At 36.5% G+C, this 22,597-nt stretch overlaps 1 protein-coding gene across 3 annotated transcripts in view; it reads left to right on the top strand.

The window, feature by feature from the left end:
- LOC136035685 (reelin-like) overlaps positions 1-22,597 on the top strand; it is a 538,294-nt gene that overhangs the window by 381,584 nt on the left and 134,113 nt on the right. For all 3 annotated transcript variants that reach the window (XM_065717615.1, XM_065717614.1, XM_065717616.1), the window contains exon 38: positions 9,931-10,124. In XM_065717615.1, coding sequence (XP_065573687.1) covers positions 9,931-10,124 — 194 coding nt within the window. The remainder of the gene's footprint in view (positions 1-9,930; positions 10,125-22,597) is intronic.

Raw genomic sequence — 22,597 nt, 5'->3', positions numbered from 1 at the left:
TCTTCGCTGTCCTATTGTCTGTGCATATAAATAGCATTTATATTCCCTGTGTCCCGGTCGTCATTTGTGTCCTGGTGTCCCAGTTTGTATTTCCTCTTTGAGTGTCCCGGTCGTCATTTATATTCCCTGTGTCCCAGTGTCCCGGTCGTCATTTGTGTCCCGGTGTCCCGGTCTGTAATTTCTATTCAAACAATCCCTGTGTCTCAGTCGTCAATTATATATCCCACCTGTGCCCCCGGCGTCCCCGTTGTAGTTGTGTCCCTGCGTCCCGGTCGTCATTTATATTCCCGGTCGTGATTTGTGTCCGGGTGTCCCAGTCTGTAATTTCTCTTTGAGGTTCCTGGTCGTCATTTATATTCCCTCTGTGTCGGTCGTCATTTGTGTCCCGGTCTGTAATTTATCTTTGAGTGTTTTTTCTTTTTAGTTTTTTTTAGTTTTTTACATTTTTTCAGTTTTTTTTTCTTCTTTATTTTTCAGCGTCACTATGAAGTACATATCGCCGAACCTTCAGTCATTTTACAATTAAACATTTTTCCGTGAACGCATGTCTTAAATACCATTAATGATGTCACCATCAAAGCAAAAATGACGACAACTAATTTCATGACGTCAGCCGACACAGAAACATGACGTCACCTGATCCACAGATCCACAGACAGACAACTTATTTTTATATATATAGATATATATATATATATATATATATATATATATATATATATATATATATATATATATATATATATATATATATATAGCTATATATATAAAAATAAGTTGTCTGTCTGTGTGTCTGTATGTCTGTCAGGTGACGTCATGTTTCTGTGTTGACTGACGTCATCAAGTTAGTTGTCGTCATTTTTGCTACGACGGTGACGTCATTCAAGATATTTAAGACATATGTTCACGTAGAAATCTATTAATGTTTAAGTTTAAAATGACTGATGAACCTACAATGGCAAAAGCCGATGAAGATGCTCAAAGAGTCCATGCCAAAAAACTTGCTGCTGATAGAGAAAGTCAGAAAAGAAAGCGTGCCGAGGAATCAAAAGAACAGCAAGGAAACAGGCTTGAGGCTGATAGAGAAAGAAAGAACAGAAAGCGTGCCGAGGAATCAAAAGAACAGCAAGGAAACAGGCTTGAGGCTGATAGAGAAAGAAAGAACAGAAAGCGTGCCGAGGAATCAAAAGAACAGCAAGGAAACAGGCTTGAGGCTGATAGAGAAAGAAATAACATAAAGCGTGCCGAGGAACTACCAGAGCAACGCGGAAGCAGACTTGCTGCTAAAAGAGAAAGTGAAAAAAGAAGGCGTGCCGAGGAATTACAAGAACAGCAAGAAATCAGGCTTGCTGCTGATAGAGAAAGTAAGAAAAGAAAGCGTGCCGAGGAATCACAAGAACAGCAAGAAATCAGGCTTGCTGCTGATAGAGAAAGTAAGAAAAGAAAGCGTGCCGAGGAATCAGAGCAACCTGAAAGTTATCGCCTGGCATTCAGGTACAACCCAGTCGATGATTATAGCTTGAGTAGATGTGTTCAAATCGGGAAAATGTCTAAAATTTGTCCCTATTGCAAGGCCTTGAAATTCAATGGTGAAACAATGGGAATGTGTTGCGCCTCAGGAAAAGTTAAACTTCCTCTATTGGCTGCACCACCAGAGCCATTGAAGACTTTCCTTACTGGAACTACGTCAGAATCTAAGCGTTTTTTGTCACAAATCAGAAAATACAACTCATGTTTCCAAATGACGTCGTTTGTAGCCCAAATCGAAAATCCAGATCAATTTATGTCTACTTTCAAAGTAAAAGGGCAAATTTATCATACAGCAGGGTCCCTTCTACCATTCTCAGGCGAGAATCATAAATTTTTACAATTGTACTTCATCAGTGATAGAAATTCTGAATTGAATGCACGTTGCGAAATTTCTCCCAACGTTGAAAGGACAATCGTTTCCCAATTGCAACATCTTTTCCACGAAAATAATAATTTAGTGCGTCTGTTCAAAACAGCTATCGATTTGATGCCTACTGATACGCATAAAATTGTTATTTCCGCTGACAAAACACCTCCTGGCCAACATGTGCGTAGATACAATGCTTCAACTATCGACGAAGTGGCAATCGTTATGGTCGGTGATCAGTTTTTACCTCGAGATATTATTCTTCATAAGCGAAACACTCAGTTGTTAAGAATTGCTGAAACTCATCGATGCTACGATGCCCTACAATATCCTATCATTTTTTGGGATGGAGCCGACGGCTATCACTTTAATATTAAATTGATGAATCCAGCCACTAACAAAGAAATGAATAAGAAATGCAGTGCAATGCATTATTATTCCTATAGACTAATGATTCGGCAGGATGAAGGAAATTATATTTAAAAATGCCGTGAATTGTTTCACCAATTTGTCGTTGATATGTATGCTAAAATTGAATCAGAACGTTTGCTATATATCCGCCTGAATCAGACAAAGCTCCGCTCTGAACAATACATTCATTTGCGAGATGCAGTTATAAATGACGGTAATACCACAAACGTTGGAAGATTAACAATTTTACCTTCGTCATATGCTGGCAGTCCCCGTCATATGCATGAATATGCTCAAGATGCTATTGCGTATGTTCGTCTCTATGGTCGTCCAGATTTATTTATTACATTTACATGTAATCAATCTTGGGACGAGATACTGCAGCTTTTACTTCAAGGACAATCGCCGGTTCATAGGCATGACATTACGGCCCGTGTCTTCCGGCAAAAGTTGAAATCACTGATAAACTACATAGTAAAACTTGAAGTGTTTGGGTCAGTGCGATGCAGGATGTACTCAGTGGAATGGCAAAAACGAGGTTTGCCACACGCACATATACTAATCTGGCTACATAAAAAAATTACTTCGAACGAAATTGATGATGTGATTTCCGCTGAAATACCTGATAAAAATGTCGATAAGGGGTTACATGATATTATTGTAAAAAATATGATACATGGACCTTGCGGTGCACTGAACGAAAATTCACCATGCATGGCCAAAGGAAGGTGCACAAAGCAATATCCTCGACTTTTATTATCAAACACAATTACTGGCAATGATGGTTACCCACAATATAGAAGAAGATCTACTGAAGATGGCGGTAAAACAGCAATAATAAAGAAGCGTAACGGTACCACCATCGAAGTAGATAACCAGTGGGTTGTTCCATATTCCCCATTATTATCAAAAACATTTAATGCAAACATAAACGTTGAATACTGTAACTCCATAAAGGCAATCAAATACATATGTAAATACGTCAACAAAGGCAGTGACATGGCAGTTTTTGGCTTGCAGCCCGAAATCAAAGATTTCGACGAAATCGTACAATATCAGGCTGGAAGATACATAAGCAGTAATGAAGCTGTTTGGCGAATTCTTTCATTTCCGATACATGAACGTAGTCCAGCTGTTGTTCACTTAGCGGTACATTTACAGAATGGTCAACGTGTTTATTTCACGGAAACCAACGTGCAACAAAGAGTCCTGAATCCACCGGATACAACATTAACAGCTTTTTTTTCGCTTTGCAAAAATGATTCTTTTGCAAAAAAACTGCTGTATACTGAAGTGCCTTCGTATTACACGTGGAATACTAAAAATAAAGTATTTGAACGTCGAAAACAGGGTAAGTCAGTCGACGGCCAACCTACCATCTTCAAAGATACCACGATAGGAAGACTCTACACCGTTCACCCCAAGCAACATGAATGCTTCTTTCTACGCCTGCTTTTGGTGAATGTACCCGGTCCGACATCCTTTGAGTATTTGAGAACTGTAAACGGTACTATACATGACACTTACCGTAGTGCATGCCAAGCTCTGAATTTATTGGAGAATGACCAACACTGGGATAACTGCATCAATGACGCGTGCGAAACGTCAACCCCAAGTCAAATTCGTGCATTGTTTGGCATCATTTTAACAACTTGCTCTCCATCAGCTCCTACAGAGTTATGGGAAAAATATAAGTCAAAAATGTCCGAAGATATACTCCATCGAAAACAGTTAGAGACGTCACATATGACTTTTGATTTTACATCAGAAATTTATAACTACACTTTAGTTATTATAGAAGATTTGTGCGTACGTATGGCAAACAAACCTCTTCAGGATTTGAGAATGCCTTCACCTAACCGTATCGCTGCTGTTTCGACATGTGTAGAATTGGATCGTGAACAAAGTTACAGTACGAGTGATCTATTGTCGTATCTACAAAATAACATTTCCAAGTTAACGTCGGAACAAAAAGACATTTATGATACGATAATGCATTGTGTCGATAACAACGTTGGAGAAATTTTCTTTTTGGATGCGCCAGGAGGTACTGGTAAAACATTTGTGATAAAACTGATTCTGGCATCAATTCGATCAAAAAATGATATAGCGTTGGCAATTGCGTCGTCCGGAATAGCCGCAACATTGCTGCCTGGTGGAAGAACTGCTCATTCCGCTTTGAAATTGCCTCTGAATTTGCATTCTACAGAAACTCCCACGTGGAATATTTCCAAATCATCTGGGATGGGTAAAGTATTGCAGCAATGCAAACTTATTATTTGGGATGAGTGCACAATGGCACACAAAAAATCGCTCGAGGCTCTGGATCAATGCTTGAAAGATTTGAGAGGGAAGTCGAAACCCTTTGGCAGCACATTAATATTGCTTGCGGGAGATTTCAGGCAAACATTACCTATAATACCTAGATCAACTCCTGCAGACGAAATGAATGCTTGCCTGAAAAATTCTAATTTATGGGCACACGTAAAAATATTAAAATTAACTACAAATATGCGTGTCCGATTGCAAAACGATGACTCTGGTCAAACATTTTCAGATCAGTTGCTGGCAATTGGAAATGGAAAGCTCCCAGTAGACTCAATTTCAGGACGTATACAACTACCTGCTGATTTCTGTAATTTAGTGACGCCCAAAAATGAATTGATTGAAAAAGTATTTCCGAATATTCTAAAAAATTATAAAAATAATAAATGGCTAAGTGAAAGAGCGATTCTCGCACCCAAAAATATAGACGTCCACGAAATCAACAATATTGTTTTGACCAAGATTCGAGACCAGGCAGTCCTTTACAAGTCAGTCGACACAGTTTTGGAACCAAATGAAGCGGTTAATTATCCATCTGAATTTTTAAATTCCATAGATCTTTCAGGGTTTCCACCACACGTGCTACAACTAAAAATAGGCGTACCAATAATACTTTTAAGAAATATAAACCCACCAAAGCTTTGCAATGGCACTCGACTTGCCGTAAAAAAAACAATGGAAAACCTAATAGAGGCCACAATCTTGACAGGGCCTTTTGAGGGTGAGGCTGTTCTTATTCCTCGCATTCCCATGATTCCAACGGATCTGCCTTTTCAATTTAAAAGATTGCAATTCCCAATTCGATTAGCATTTGCAATCACCTTTAACAAAGCTCAAAGTCAATCATTAGAAAAATGTGGTATAGATCTTAATACTGATTGTTTTTCCCATGGACAATTGTACGTTGCATGTTCGAGGGTCGGTAAACCTGATAATCTATTTATATGCAGCGACAATTGGACAGCGAAGAATGTTGTATATTCGCAAGTTTTACGCAGTTAATTTGTATTGCATCTATCTATCTATCTATCTATATAAAAACGAGTTGTGTGTATGCATGTTTGTTTGTTTGTAAAAAGAGCGTTTGCATATGACGTCATTATTAGTACATACGGCTTTGTATATGCACAGACAATGGGAAAGCCAAGAATGTTGTATATTCGCAATTTTTACGTAGTTCGAAACACATATATAAATCTATTTATATTCACAGGTGGGACACAGGGACATAACTACAATGGTGCGTAACTAATATGGCGCGTAACGACTTACGCGCGCGGGGGGGCTTGGGGGGGCGCGAAGCACCCCACCAACTAGGTGTTGGGGTGGCGCGAAGCGCCACCCCAACAGCTAGTATATATATATATATATATATATATATATATATATATATATATATATATATATATATAGATTAATTAAACTTATTTTCAATTTAGATTTTAGAAGAAAACATCCTGGGTGTACATTAGAGTGGTTTTTTCTCATAGAGCTATTTTTATTGTTGAATGGGATTGAGATGATTCTTTTTTATTTTCAGTCATAGATTTTGGGGCATATTTTGCGAGGAATTTGTCCTTTGTCCTGGTTCACAGTTTCTTCACCTAATAGTTCTATAAACTCAAAAAATTAAATTCTAAATTCTATAAATTCTAATAGTTCTATATTCTATAAAGTCAACCTTATTGTTAAATGATTTTTATTTCTTCAGAATTTAATCTAAGAAATAGTTTTGAGTAAAGTTTTAAACTCTCTAATAAAGCCTATTTTTCTATGCCATCTTTATTGTCAAATTAATTTCTGTCTTATTGCCTCCAGCTTGAATATTTTAAAGAATTTTTTTCTAGATTCTGGTTCAGTTAACTAGTTATTTTGGGTAGAACCTATTTAAGATGAAGTTTTTAAACTTAGATTTTTTTAAAATTATCATTTAATCCTTAGCAGTTTTGGGAAAAATGTTTTGATTAAGAATTCAGAGAATTCTATAGTTTCAAACAATTCGTGGTAACGAACTGTAGTAAGGAGCGATCCGGCTCAATAGTAACCAGAACTCTAAAAAATTGAATTTTGATATCAATAGCTACATCAAAAGAATTGCATTTTAATGTTGATTTTAAATATATAAGTTTCATCAAGTCTAGTCTTAGCCATCAAAAGTTACGAGCCTGAGAAAATTTGCCTTATTTAGGAAAATAGGGGGAAACACCCCCTAAAAGTCGTAGGATCTTAACAAAAATGACACCATCAGATTCAGCGTATCAGAGAACCCTACTGTAGAAGTCTCAAGCTCCTATCTACAAAAATGTGGAATTTTGCATTTTTTGCCAGAAGACAAGTCACGGGTGCGTGTTTATTTGTTTGTTTTTTTTTTTCCAGGGGTCATCGTATCGACCAAGTGGTCCTAGAATGTCGCAAGAGGGCTCATTCTAACGGAAATGAAAAGTTCTAGTGCCCTTTTTAAGTGACCAAAAAATTGGAGGGCATCTAGGCCCCCTCCCACGCTCATTTTTTTCCCAAAGTCAACGAATCAAAATTTTGAGATAGCCATTTTGTTTAGCATAGTCGAAAATCATAATAACTATGTTTTTGGGGATGACTTACTCCCCCACAGTCCCTGGGGGAGGGGTTGCAAGTTACAAACTTCAACCAGTGTTTACATATAATAATGGTTATTGGGAAGTGTACAGACATTTTCAAGGGGATTTTTTTGGTTTTGGGGGTAGGGTTGAGGGAGGGGGCTATCCTTGGAGAAATATGCCATGGGGGAAAAAAATTCAATGAAAAGGGTGCAGGACGAATCTGGTCACGTTAGAAAAAAATGTCAAATTAAGAGCTTAATATACAATGCTGGGTGTTCGGAGCCTCTCTATTATGGAGTATAATTTGAAAATAACACAACTATACCAGTGATAAAACATATAAACCACAACCATAACTCAACTAACGAGAAAACTGCTAAGAGATAACACAACTATAAAGCGAAAACAGGTGAAAACTAATGGGAAAATAAACGAACTAAGAGGTGGAAGGGGCCCAGAGACAAAATATAATCCTTTTTCAATTTTGAGCCGAACTTCCGCAAAGGAGTAATAATGTCAGAAGCCCCGAAATACCGAATTATTTTCTTTTCAAACAGTTCGTGGTAAGGAACTGTAGTAAGGGGCGACCCGGCTCAATAGTAAACGAAACTCTAAAATACGGAATTTCGATGCTAAAAGATATATAAAAAGAATCGGATTTTTATGCTGATTTTAAATATATAAGTTTCAATCAATTTAGTCTTTGTCATCAAAAGTTACGAGCCTGAGAAAATTTACCCTATTTTGGAAAAAAGGGGGAAACATCCCCTAAAAATCATAGAATCTTAACGAAAATAACGCTATCGCATTCGGTATATCAGAGAACTCTATAGCAAAAATTTCAAGCTCCTATCTAGAAAATGTGGAATTTTGTATTTTTTGCCAGAAGACAAATCACGGGTGTGTGTTTATTTGTTTGTTGTTTTTTTTGTTTTTTTTTCCCAGGGGTCATCTTATCGACCAAGTGGTCCTAGAATGTCGCGAGAGGGCTCATTCTAACGGAAATGAAAAGTTCTAGTGCCTTTATTAAGTGACCAAAAAAATTGGAGGGCAAATAGGCCCCCTCCCATGCTCATTTTTTTCAAAAGTCAACAGATTAAAATTTTAAGATAGCCATTTTGTTCAGCATAGTCGAACACCATAATAACTATGTCTTTGGGAATGACTTACTCCCCCACAATCCCTGAGGGAGGGGCTTCAAGTTACAAACTTTGACCAGTGTTTACATATAGTAATGGTTATTGGGAAGTGTACAGACGTTTTCATGGGGATTTTTTGGTTTGGAGGGTGGGGTTGATGGGAGAGGGCTTTGTGGGAGGATCTTTCCTTTGAGGAATATGTCATGGGGGAAGAAAAATTCAATGAAAAGGGCGCAGGATTTTCTAGCATTACTATAAAAAAAAACAATGAAAAAATAAACATGAAAACGTTTTTTCAAATGAAAGTAAGGAATAGCATTGAAATTTAAAACGAACAGAGATTATTACGCATAGGAGGGGTTCTAAAAATACTTTAGCATAAAGAGCGAGGTATTTAGGAGGAGATAAATACCTCGCTCTTTATGCTAAAATATTTTTAGTGATTTCAACTATTTATTCTACGGCCTTTTTGATTCAGGGGTCATCCTTAAAGAATTGGGACAAAACTTACGATTTAGTGTAAAGAGCGAGGTATTAACGAGGGTACAAACCCCCTCGTACAAATAATAAAAATATAAGAATATAAAAGTTTGTTACGTAAGTTAATTCTTAAGTTACGTATATTTTTTACTAATAAAAACGTTCGTTGAATATTGAAAGTTCTAGTAGCCATTTTAAGGAACCGAAAAATAGGAGGGCAGCTAGGCCTCCTTCCCCATCCCTTATTTCTCTAAATCGTCTGATCAAAACTAAGAGAAAGCCATTTAGCCAAAAAAAATTAATATACTAATTTCATTTCAATAATTTATGTGCGGAGAGCCAAAATCAAACATGCATTAATTCAAAAACGTTCAGAAATTAAATAAAAAACACTAGTTTTTTTAACTGAAAGTAAGGAGCGACATTAAAACTTAAAACGAACAGAAATTACTCCGTATATGAAATGGGTTGTCCCCTCCGCAGTCCCACGCTCTTTACGCTAAAGTTTTTCATTGTTTTAAAAAGTATAATTGTGGCAAAGAGTCAAACTTTAGCGTAAAGAGCGAGGGACTGCGGAGGGGACAACCCATTTCATATACGGAGTAATTTCTGTTCGTTTCAAGTTTTAATGTCGCTCCTTACTTTCAGTTAAAAAAACTAGTTTTTTTATTTAATTTCACACAAAACCAGCTTGATTTTAACTTTTTTAATTCATTTTTCTTACAAATTTAGAAAACTTTTGAATTTTTTTACGAGAAACACTAAATCAGAGCTCTGAGGTCCATGAACCCTCCCATGCTTTTGACTCGTGATCATTCAGCAATCTTGCGTGTAACAGCAACCATGATTAGCCCTTAGCAATCACGGCTGAAAAGTGCTCTTTGCGTTTTTATTTTAATTGCTTTGGATGCAAATTCAAAGATTCTCATAATTTCAACCGACAATTCCATATTTATTGCGGGTACCTTAAGTCTATTTTTCCTAAAATCATAGCAAACATTTAAAAGATTTTGTAACAAGAACTCCCTGACTGCAGATTTTTGGTAGATAAGTTTTATTCCATAGAACCGGCTCTGTGGTTAGAAATTTATTTTTTTAGAACTGTAGCCGCTACATTGAAAGCCATCCAATAGATTTTACAACCTCAAGCCCCTTGTTGCAGTTCAACCTTAACTATTTTTCGCCAGCACCGAAAAACGAAAACGCAGATATCGTTTTAGAGTATTCGGTCGACGGTGGTATTAGATGGATGGAGCTAACAATTTTTCAGACAAGAGAAAACAACAAGAATGTGTAAGAAAAAAATTTCTGTTTCTCCATTTTTTCCTAGTTCTGTTTAAAGTCTGGTGTATTATAGCACCAATTACAGATTTATATTAGTTTCATTACCAAACACATTTATATGTTAGGCTGAATCAGTTATAAGCTGAACAACGAGCTGGAGAGGGAACATTTGAGAAACAAGATACTAAAATTTTAAAGGAAGAAACAAAATAGAGAAATAAAGGAACAAGACAACAACAACAAGAAAATTCATCAATTGGGAATAGAGAAATACTCTATTCAAGATGGAGTAAAAATCAATCAAATCTAAGATAAACTAAAAATTGGGTACCATATTTGGCATGTTGCCGGTTTTAAAAAAATGTTCTGACCTGCTGCTGTAATTGTTGTTCAACGTTATATATTAATGTGGATTATTTTAAAACGTTGCCTAAGTTTGCACGATGCTCTATAGACTCTATGTGCGCATATTTGTGGCCCTGTGATTAAACTTCACAGTGTGCATATTGCGGCCCTGTGATTCAACTTGACAGTGTGCTAATTGTGGTGGTTCTCGTGTCATACAGTTTTACTTACCCAATGATATGAATTGTCCTTGCTACGAACGAAAAAAACTTTAAATGAGGAAATAAGACATCTCGTATATTTCTTTTAAAATTAATGAGACGCATCATAAGGATTCTATAATTGACCAAATGATTCAAAGTCACGCTACAAAATTCCTCAAAGAACATTCATTAACTAATATTCGTGTCAACTCCCTTAACCGAAATATTGCTCACACTGTATGTCAAACCCCTGCCCGAATTACCCGTGGATGCTCCTCCGGAAGCCCTACCCACATATATAAAAAAAAAATCTGAAAAATTTTCCCTCGGTTGTTCTTGCTTCTGATATGAGCTACTATGGCGTTAAATTTGGCTTGGTTGTCCCAACAAATGTCCGTTTACCTTGTGATTATCGAACAGCAGCTAATTTGAATTGCTTTGTCAAGTCTTAAGCTAAGCTCAAAACACTTTTAAGTGATGGTACTGCTAATATATTTTTATTCTGTTTTTATTTAGTTTCACTTTCCCCTCAACACTTCCTCTTATTTGTAACACATTGTCCTCTGCCCTAGAAGTAATCGCTACAAAAGCAGTAGCTGTAGTAGCAGTACTAGTAGTAGAAGTAGTAGTTGTAGTAGTAGCACTTGCAGTAGCAGCAGTAGTAGTAGTGGTAGTAGCAGTGGTAGTAGTAATAGCAATGACAGTCTCAGTATTAGCGTGGAATTATTTGCTTTTTTGATCAATTGATCGTCATCCTCAACATTCCGTGAAAAATCCTTCTTAATACCCTCAGTCACTCTTGACATACTTTCTTTTGATTACGGGGATGCACATACGTGTTTTGATTTAGTTCAACACTCCCCTGAGAGTCCAATACATTTCCTAACGGCTATATATATACTATTTTTATAAGTGAGAAATAATTGTGTATGTATGTATTTCCTCAAAAACGGCTCCACATTTTCAGAACAATTGGTATCTTGAGATATAATCGTATAAGAAAGATCTAGATAGGTCAGAATTCTGAAAAAATTCTTTGAGAGCCTAAATTTTGGCTTTTGCAAATGACGTCATGTAATATATTAGTACATCATATAAACTTTTCTTATGACATCCTATAAGCATTTTCTTATTTGACCTCATGCATAGCATAAATAAGATTGTTGAGTTTTCAGTGCAACAGTTATTTATTTAATATCATATCTGTTGGAAGGTCCAAAAAACATGTCAAAATGAAAATAAAGAGCAAAGACACGGGCGGTTAGAAGATATACGAAGACGACAATTATACCGTGTTAAAAATGAAAATGAAGAGCAAAGACAAAAGTGCTTAAAAGACATCCGACACCAAGCGAGTGAGCGTGTCAAAAATGATAATGAAGAACAAAGACAAACACGGTTGGAATCAAAGCAACGGCGTGTCAAAAATAAAACGAAGAGCAAAGACACATGCGGTTTGAAGATATGCGACACCAACAGTGTTGTCAAAAATGAAAATAAAGACCAAATACACACGCGGTTAGAAGAACAGCGGCAGCTTGTTCCCAATGAAAATAAATAGTAAAGACACGCAGTTAGAAACCAAGAACATGAATTCCAGTGATATCTGCGTTGCAAAATTGCCCAATACGCTAAAAATTGCCAATTACAATGTTCGGAGGCTAGAAACAACTATGGACAGTCTGTGTACAGCGCTAATCGAGTCAAATTTTCTTTTGACATAATAGGCCTGACAGTGACTTTTATAACGGAAGTATCACCTATTTTATTTATTATTATTTAAGGACTAGCTGTTGGGGTGGTGCTTCGTGCCACCCCGACACTTAGCTGGTGGGGGCGCTTCGCGCCCCCCAAGCCCCCGCGCACGTAAGTTGTTACGCGCCATGTTAGTTACGCGCCATTGTAGTCATGTCCCTGTGTCTCACCTGTGAATATAGATAGTTATATTCATATGTTTTTAACTACGTAAAACTCGCGAATATACAACATTCTTCGCTGTCCCATTGTCTGTGCCTATAAATAGATTGTCAGGTTTACCGACTCTTGAACATGCAACATATAATTGTCAATGGGAAAAACAATCCGTATTCAGATCTATACCTCATTATTCTAATGATTGCCCTTGAGGTTTGTTGATGGTGATTGCTAATCGAGCATTCCCTGTGTCCCCGTCGTCATTTATATATACCCCTGTGCCCCCCGGCGTCCCCGTTGTAGTTGTGTCCCTGTGTCCGTTCGTCATTTATATTCCCTGTGTCCCAGTCGTCATTTGTGTCCCGGTGTCCCAGTCTGTAATTTCTCTTTTGAGTGTCCTGATCGTTGTTTATATTCCCTGTTTCCCAATTTCCCGGTTGCCATTTGTGTCCCGGTGTCCCGGTCTGTAATTTCTCTTTGAGTTTCCCGGTCGTCATTTATATTCCCTGTGTCCCGGTCGTCATTTGTGTCCCGGTCTGTAGTGTCATCTTATAATGACGTCATATACAAAGCCTTATATACTTATAATGACGTCATATGCAAACCCACAAACAAACAAACATGCACACATACAACTTATTTATATATATATTTATATAGATATAGTTTCTTTTTTAGTTTTTCTTTTTTAGTTTTTCTTTTTTGTTAGTTTTGCAGCTATAGATATATATATATATATATATATATATATATATATATATATATATATATATATATATATATATATATATATATATATATATATGTTTTTAACTACGTAAAACTGCGAATATACAACATTCTTCACTGTCCCATTGTCTGTGCATATAAATAGATTGTCAGGTTTACCGACTCTTGAACATGCAACATATAATTGTCCATGGTAAAAACAATCCGTATTCAGATCTATAACTCATTATTCTAATGATTGCCCTTGAGCTTTGTTGATGGTGTTTGCTAATCGAACATTTCCTGTGTCCCGGTCGTCATTTATGTATCCCCCCTGTGCTCCCTGGCGTCCCCGTTGTAGTTGTGTCCCTGTGTCCCGGTCGTCATTTATATTCCCTTTGTCCCGGTCGTTATTTGTGTCCCAGTCTGTAATTTCTCTTTGAGTGTCCCGGTTGTCATTTATATTCCCTATGTCTCGGTCGTCATTTGTGTCCCGGTGTCCCGGTCTGTAATTTCGTCAGTCGACAAACATGACGTCAGTCGACAAACAACTTCATGAAGGCATACAGCTCAATCCTTATAATGACGTCAGTCAACAGACACACACTAACAAACAACGTATTTTTATATATTTAATAATTAACGACGCTTCTTGACTACCAAGTTCCCTGCGTTGGCCCTGCAGTAGTATCACTTATATCTTCCTTTTGAAATTCAATGGTATGTTTTCCATTCTCGTAATCATAGTTCTATGCGAAAAGGTGGCTTAGGCATTTATGTACGAAGTTATTTTTCGGTGTCAATATTTGATGATTTCTCTTTTTGGTGGGTTGCTACTTGAATTCGTTGTCATGCCATTTTGCAAAGATGGTGAAGAGATAATACTGGCAATTGCTATGTTATCGGCTTATTTTTGTACCTTCGATTACTACCCCAACCCATGTAACTTCATTCAAGGCTAAGTTAGTCACTTCGTGCTACGTGCTTGTTTATCCAGGTCCATTTAGTGCTATCTGATTGTTTCTCCAGGTTCAGATTACTTTTTAAATTATGTTTTATTAAGTCTACACAAACAAGAAAATGATAATGGCTGCAGTTTACGGGTAACCTGCCATAACCCCTGTAGGAAATGTTTTTAATTTTTCTACTAAAAATTGTAAGAAACTAAAAATCCTTCTTTCGAAGATAAATAGATTGACGTGGCAAGCTCCTTATTCATGGATAAAATTCTTCAATGCCAAGCAAAAAGATTCTAGAAAACCCATTTGTCTGGAACCACTTATGTTGGCAGCTGAGATAAAAAAAAAAAATGACAAAAATGGATGAATAGCCTTTACCTAAAGAAAATAAAATTTCCTTTCCTTTTGAAATGACAAACTTTATAAGTAATACCGGGCAACTGTAGAAAAAAAGAAACGAGAATTTAAAATAAATTACTATTATTTAATTTTTTCGTTAAATAAGAATAATATAGGAGCAACATGGAAAACAAATAAATGGAATACTTTTACCTCATAAGATACAACTCAAAAAATGAATTCCAAATATTATTACTTCTCCAGATGAGGTTTTACAATGTGGATAGTACTAATTGATTTAGTACTATCCACATGTTGGTTTAAGCATATCTTGACAAATTAATAATAATGCTAGGCCGATTGAAACAACTGAAAATATTAACATGCTTGATACAGTTAACTCAGTTTTCATTCAGATTTTATGATACAAAACAAATGCATGAGTTAGAAAAAGCATTTACATCACTTGGTCTTCAAATCCCTGGGAGTTGATAGAATACCAAAAAGAGCATTACAATCAATTTTCTCAGTTGTTTGTCACGTTTTTCTTTTTCTGCTAAACAATTAATTTAAAAAAAGAATTGTTGCCGAACAACAGAAAAAAAAGACAGATGACGCCTATAAATAAGAAGTGAGATAAGTGCCAAAGTGATAACTAGTGCCAGTGATAACTAGTGATAGAAGTGCCAAAGTGATGGCAAATTTCAACTTTACCGGTATTCTCTAAACTATTTGAAAAAGTAATGCATGAAAGAATGACAAAATTTATATATGAAACTGGAATTTTACTGTCTAGCTAATATGGTTTTTGTAAAGGTCATTCCACTGCACATGCTGTATATCATTTTATTATAAAGGTTAAGAAATTTTTGTATCTTGAATCCACGACGTCGGCAATTTTGTGGATTTTTTGAACGCTATCGATACTGTTAATCAAGGGGCATTAATAGGAAAAATGAGTAAAATACACTTTCTGGTTCGGATGGTAAAATGGATAAAATTGTATTGGGAAGACAGAATGCATACTGCAGTTTTAAGATCACCAGCGTCATTAGAAGGAAAAATAGAAGGTGGGGTTTTCCAAGGTTCGATCCTAGGGTCACTACTTTCTTAATACATGTTTTTGACATTAAAGAATTTATAATTAATTGCATAATAATAATATATGCTAATGAGACAGTAATACTGTTTAAATCGTATACGCTAGATGGTCTATTTGCTATTATGAAGACCACTTTAGCTCAATTGTCTAGTTATTTGCGAATGAATCATCTATCATTAAATATTTCTTAAAAAGAATAAATGATGTTTTCAGTTTTACAACATTTTGAAAATAATAATGTACTTTCATTTGGAAATGTAGAAACTGAAAGGGTAACCTATTTCAGTTGTCTGGAAATAACTATTGATGAAATGATTACATAGGGAAGTCATGTGAGGGCACTTTCCATTAAAATTTCTGGAGGGATATGTATTCTAAATAGACTAAAGCACTTCATTCCTCATGAAGCACTTAAAACTTTATATTATACTCTCGTTTCTTCACATTTAGAGTATGGATGCGCACTTTGGTCTAATTCGTTTAATCATAATGCCCGTAAGATCCAAGTAATACAAAATTGTGCAGCAAAAAGTCTATTTTCATATAAATACTCTGCAAGTAATTCATTCCGCCTGGAAAAAGTTCTGAATGTTCCTATAATATCTATGCTCCAAGTTGTAAGTTTGGTTCACTTGTGTATTAATTTTTTAGTTCCACTTGGACTAAGACAACCTAAAATATTTCAAACAGCTTTAGAATATCATTCATACCTAACAGCTTCATCTGCAAATAATTTACTAATTATCAGAAACGCGCCACAGCCATAGAGGTGTACTGCCATTATGACATATCGGTGCTGAGGTGTGGAACATGTTGCCCAACTATTTAAAGGAATCAATTTTGTTGATAAGTTGTCTGTCTGTCTGTCGAGTGACGTCACTGTCTGCATATGACGTCTGAATTATTTCATCATATACCAATTCAAAAACGAATGTATTCAATCCGAAGTAGCTGAGTTGGCAAAGCGGTATGTTCCAGATTCTTGGTCCGAGAGGTTCCAGGTTCGAACCTCGGCTTTAGCAAAATAAAAAGAAAAAAAAACTAAAAACTAAAAAAACTAAAAAAAAACTAAAAACTAAAAAAGAAAAACCAAAAACAAACCAAAAAATAAAGGAGAAAAGGAAAACTAAAAAAGTAAAAATAAAAAAATATAAAAAAGGTAAATGTATTCAAGCCGATGTAGCTGAGTTGGTAAAGCGTTAAGTTCCAGGTTTTAGGTCCGAGAGGTTCCAGGTTCGAACCTTGGCTTTAGCATTAATACAAAAGAAGAAAAAACTAAAAAAGGTAAAAACTACGAAAAAACTAAAAAAAGAAAAATAACAACAAAAACTAAAAAGAAGGTAAAAAGAAAAAACTAAAAAGAAAAAAGAAAAAAAACTAAAAAGCTAGAAAAAGGTAAAAACCAAAAAAAAACTAAAAAGAAAAAAGGACAAAAAACTAAAAATTTATTTCATCATATACCAGTTCAAAAACGAATGTATATACAGAACGGGACGCCGGGATATAAATGACGACCGGGACACCGGGACACGGGAAATCTATCTATCTTATATATCTTCTATATATATAAAAATAAGTTGTCTGTCTGTGTGTCTGTCAGGTGACGTCATGTTTCTGTGTCGACTGACGCCATGAAGTTAGTTGTCGTCATTTTTGCTATGACGGTGACGTCATTAAAGATATTTAGGACATATATGTTCACGTAGAAATCTATTAATGTTTAAGTTTAAAATGACTGATGAACTTACAATGGCAAAAGCCGATGAAGATGCTCAAAGAGTCTATGCCAAAAAACTTGCTGCTGATAGAGAAATTCAGAAAAGAAAGCGTTCCGAGGATTCAAAAGAACAGCAAGGAAACAGGTTTGAGGCTGATAGAGAAAGAAAGAACAGAAAGCGTGCCGAGGAACTACCAGAGCAACGCGAAAGCAGACTTGCTGCTAAAAGAGAAAGTGAAAAAAGAAGGCGTGCCGAGGAATCACAAAAACAGCAAGAAATCAGGCTTGCTGCTGATAGAGAAAGTAAGAAAAGAGAGCGTGCCAAGGAATCAGAGCAACCTGAAAGTTATCGCCTGGCATTCAGGTACAGCCCAGTCGATGATTATAGCTTGAGTAGATGTGTTCAAATCGGGACAATGTCTAAAATTTGTCCCTATTGCAAGGCCTTGAAATTCAATGGTGAAACAATGGGAATGTGTTGCGCCTCAGGAAAAGTTAAACTTCCTCTATTGGCTGCACCACCAGAGCCATTGAAGACTTTCCTTACTGGAACTACGTCAGAATCTAAGCGTTTGTCACAACTCAGAAAATACAACTCATGTTTCCGAATGGCGTCGTTTGGAGCCCAAATCGAAAATCCAGATCAATTTATGTCTACTTTCAAAGTAAAAGGGCAAATTTATCATAGAGCAGGGTCCCTTCTACCATTCTCAGGCGAGAATCATAAATTTTTACAATTGTACTTCATCAGTGATAGAAATTCTGAATTGAATGCACGTTGCGAAATTTCTCCCAACGTTGAAAGGACAATCGTTTCCAAATTGCAAAATCTTTTCCACGAAAATAATAATTTAGTGCGTCTGTTCAAAACAGCCATCGATTTGATGCCTAATGATACGCATAAAATTGTTATTTCCGCTGACAAAACGCCTCCTGGCCAACATGTGCGTAGATACAATGCTACAGCTATCGACGAAGTGGCAATCGTTATGGTCGGTGATCAGTTTTTACCTCGAGATATTATTCTTCATAAGCGAAACGCTCAGTTGTTAAGAATTGCTGAAACTCATCGATGCTACGATGCCCTACAATATCCTATCATTTTTTGGGATGGAGCCGACGGCTATCACTTTAATATTAAATTGATGAATCCAGCCACTAACAAAGAAATGAATAAGAAATGCAGTGCAATGCATTATTATTCCTATAGACTAATGATTCGGCAGGATGAAGAAAATTATATTTTAAAATGCCGTGAATTGTTTCACCAATTTCTCGTTGATATGTATGCTAAAATGAATCAGAACGTTTGCTATATATCGGCCTGAATCAGACCATGCTCCGCTCTGAACAATACATTCATTTGCGAGATGCAGTTATAAATGACGGTAATGCCACAAACGTTGGAAGATTAACAATTTTACCTTCGTCATATGCTGGCAGTCCCCGTCATATGCATGAATATGCTCAAGATGCTATTGCGTATGTTCGTCTCTATGGTCGTCCAGATTTATTTATTACATTTACATGTAATCAATCTTGGGACGAGATACTGCAGCTTTTACTTCAAGGACAATCGGCGGTTCATAGGCATGACATTACGGCCCGTGTCTTCCGGCAAAAGTTGAAATCACTGATAAACTACATAGTAAAACTTGAAGTGTTTGGGTCAGTGCGATGCTGGATTTACTCAGTGGAATGACAAAAACGAGGTTTGCCACACGCAGATATACTAATCTGGCTACATAAAAAAATTACTTCGAACGAAATTGATTATGTGATTTCCGCTGAAATACCTGATAAAAATGTCGATAAGGGGTTGATATTATTGTAAAAAATATGATACATGGACCTTGCGGTGCACTGAACGAAAATTCACCATGCATGGCCAAAGGAAGGTGCACAAAGCAATATCCTCGACTTTTAGTATCCAACACAATTACTGGCAATGATGGTTACCCACAATATAGAAGAAGATCTACTGAAGATGTCGGTAAAACAGCAATAATAAAGAAGCGTAACGGTACCACCATCGAAGTAGATAACCAGTGGGTTGTTCCATATTCCCCATTATTATCAAAAACATTTAATGCACACATAAACGTTGATTTCGACGAAATCGTACAATAAATTCGACGAAATCGTACAATTTCGACGAAATCGTACAATATCAGGCTGGAAGATACATAAGCAGTAATGAAGCTGTTTGGCGAATTCTTTCATTTCCGATACATGAACGTAGTCCAGCTGTTGTTCACTTAGCGGTACATTTACAGAATGGTCAACGTGTTTATTTCTCGGAAACCAACGTGCATTAAAGAGCCCTGAATCCACCGGATACAAAATTAACAGCTTTTTTTCGCTTTGCAAAAATGATTCTTTTGCAAAAAAACTGCTGTATACTGAAGTGCCTTCGTATTACACGTGGAATACTAAAAATAAAGTATTTGCACGTCGAAAACAGGGTAAGTCAGTCGACGGCCAACCTACCATCTTCAAAGATACCACGATAGGAAGACTCTACACCGTTCACCCCAATCAACATGAATGCTTCTTTCTACGCCTGCTTTTGGTGAATGTACCCGGTCCGACATCCTTTGAGTATGTGAGAACTGTAAACGGTACTATACATGACACTTACCGTAGTGCATGCCAAGCTCTGAATTTTTTGGAGAATGACCAACACTGGGATAACTGCATCGATGACGCGTGCGAAACGTCAATCCCAAGTCAAATTCGTGCATTGTTTGGCATCATTTTAACAACTTGCTCTCCATCAGCTCCTACAGAGTTATGGGAAAAATATAAGTCAAAAATGTCCGAAGATATACTCCATCGAAAACAGTTAGAGACGTCAGATATGACTTTTGATTTTACATCAGAAATTTATAACTACACTTTAGTTATTATAGAAGATTTGTGCGTACGTATGGCAAACAAACCTCTTCAGGATTTGGGAATGCCCTCACCTAACCGTATCGCTGCTATTTCGACATGTGTAGAATTGGATCGTGAACAAAGTTACAGTACGAGTGATCTATTGTCGTATGTACAAAATAACATTTCCAAGTTAACGTCGGAACAAAAAGACATTTATGATACGATAATGCATTGTGTCGATAACAACGTTGGAGAAATTTTCTTTTTGGATGCGCCAGGAGGTACTGGTAAAACGTTTATGATAAAACTGATTCTGGCATCAATTCGATCAAAAAATGATATAGCGTTGGCAATTGCGTCGTCCGGAATAGCCGCAACATTGCTGCCTGGTGGAAGAACTGCTCATTCCGCTTTGAAATTGCCTCTGAATTTGCATTCAACAGAAACTCCCACTTGCAATATTTCCAAATCATCTGGGATGGGTAAAGTATTGCAGCAATGCAAACTTATTATTTGGGATGAGTGCACAATGGCACACAAAAAATCGCTCGAGGCTCTGGATCAATGCTTGAAAGATTTGAGAGGGAAGTCGAAACCCTTTGGCACCACATTAATATTGCTTGCGGGAGATTTCAGGCAAACATTACCTATAATACCTAGATCAACTCCTGCAGACGAAATGAATGCTTGCCTGAAAAATTCTAATTTATGGGCACACGTAAAAATATTAAAATTAACTACAAATATGTGTGTCCGATTGCAAAACGATGACTCTGGTCAAACATTTTCAGATCAATTGCTGGCAATTGGAAACAGAAAGCTCCCAGTAGACTCAATTTCAGGACGTATACAACTACCTGCTGATTTCAGTAATTTAGTGACGTCCAAAAATGAATTGATTGAAAAAGTATTTCCGAATATTCTAAAAAATTATAAAAATAATAAATGGCTAAAAGAGCGATTCTCGCACCCAAAAATATTGACGTTCACGAAATCAACAATATTGTTTTGGCCAAGATTCGAGACCAGGCAGTCTTTTATAAGTCAGTCGACACAGTTTTGGAACCAAATGAAGCAATTAATTATCCATCTGAATTTTTAAATTCCATAGATCTTTCAGGGTTTCCACCACACATGCTACAACTAAAAATAGGCGTACCAATAATACTTTTAAGAAATATCAACCCACCAAAGCCTCGCAATGGCACGCGACTTGCCGTAAAAAAAAACAATTGAAAACCTAATAGAGGCCACAATCTTGACAGGGCCTTTTGAGGGTGAGGCTGTTCTTATTCCTCGCATTCTCATGATTCCCCTCGGATCTTACTTTTCAATTTAAAAGATTGCAATTCCCAATTCGATTAGCATTTGCAATCACCATTAACAAAGATCAAGGTCAATCATTAGAAAAATGTGGTATAGATCTTAATACTGATTGTTTTTCCCATGGACAATTGTACGTTGCATGTTCGAGGGTCGGTAAAACTGACAATCTATTTATATGCAGCGACAATTGGGCAGCGAAGAATGTTGTATATTCGCAAGTTTTACGCAGTTAATTTGTATTGTATCTATCTATCTATCTATCTATATAAAAACGAGTTGTGTGTATGCATGTTTGTTTGTTTGTAAAAGGAGCGTTTGCATATGACGTCATTATTAGTACATACGGCTTTGTATATGCACAGACAATGGGAAAGCCAAGAATGTTGTATATTCGCAATTTTTACGTAGTTGAACTCCTGCAGACGAAATGAATGCTTGCCTGAAAAATTCTAATTTATGGGCACACGTAAAAATATTAAAATTAACTACAAATATGCGTGTCCGATTGCAAAACGATGACTCTGGTCAAACATTTTCAGATCAATTGCTGGCAATTGGAAACGGAAAGCTCCCAGTAGTGGGAAAGCCAAGAATGTTGTATATTCGCAATTTTTACGTAGTTTTAAACACATATATAAATCTATCTATATTCACAGGTGGGACACAGGGACACAACTACAATGGCGCGTAACTAATATGGCGCGTAACGAATTACGCGCTTGGGGGGGGCTTGGGGGGGCACCCCAACAGCTAGTATATATATATATATAAATAAGTTGTTTGTTTGTGTGTCTGTCTGTTGACTGACGTCGTGTTTGTCCACATATGACGTCTGAATTATTTCATCATATACCAATTCAAAAACGAATGTATTCAACCAGAAGTAGCTGAATTGGTAAAGCGTTATGTTCCAGGTTCTATGTTCGAGAGGTTCCAGATTCGAACCTTGGCTTTAGCATTAATTCAAAACAAGAAAAAAACTAAAAAAA

The sequence above is a fragment of the Artemia franciscana genome, chromosome 14 (genome assembly GCF_032884065.1).
Source record: "Artemia franciscana chromosome 14, ASM3288406v1, whole genome shotgun sequence".
Classification (NCBI taxonomy): domain Eukaryota; kingdom Metazoa; phylum Arthropoda; class Branchiopoda; order Anostraca; family Artemiidae; genus Artemia; species Artemia franciscana.
This window is presented reverse-complemented; position numbering and strand designations above follow the sequence as displayed.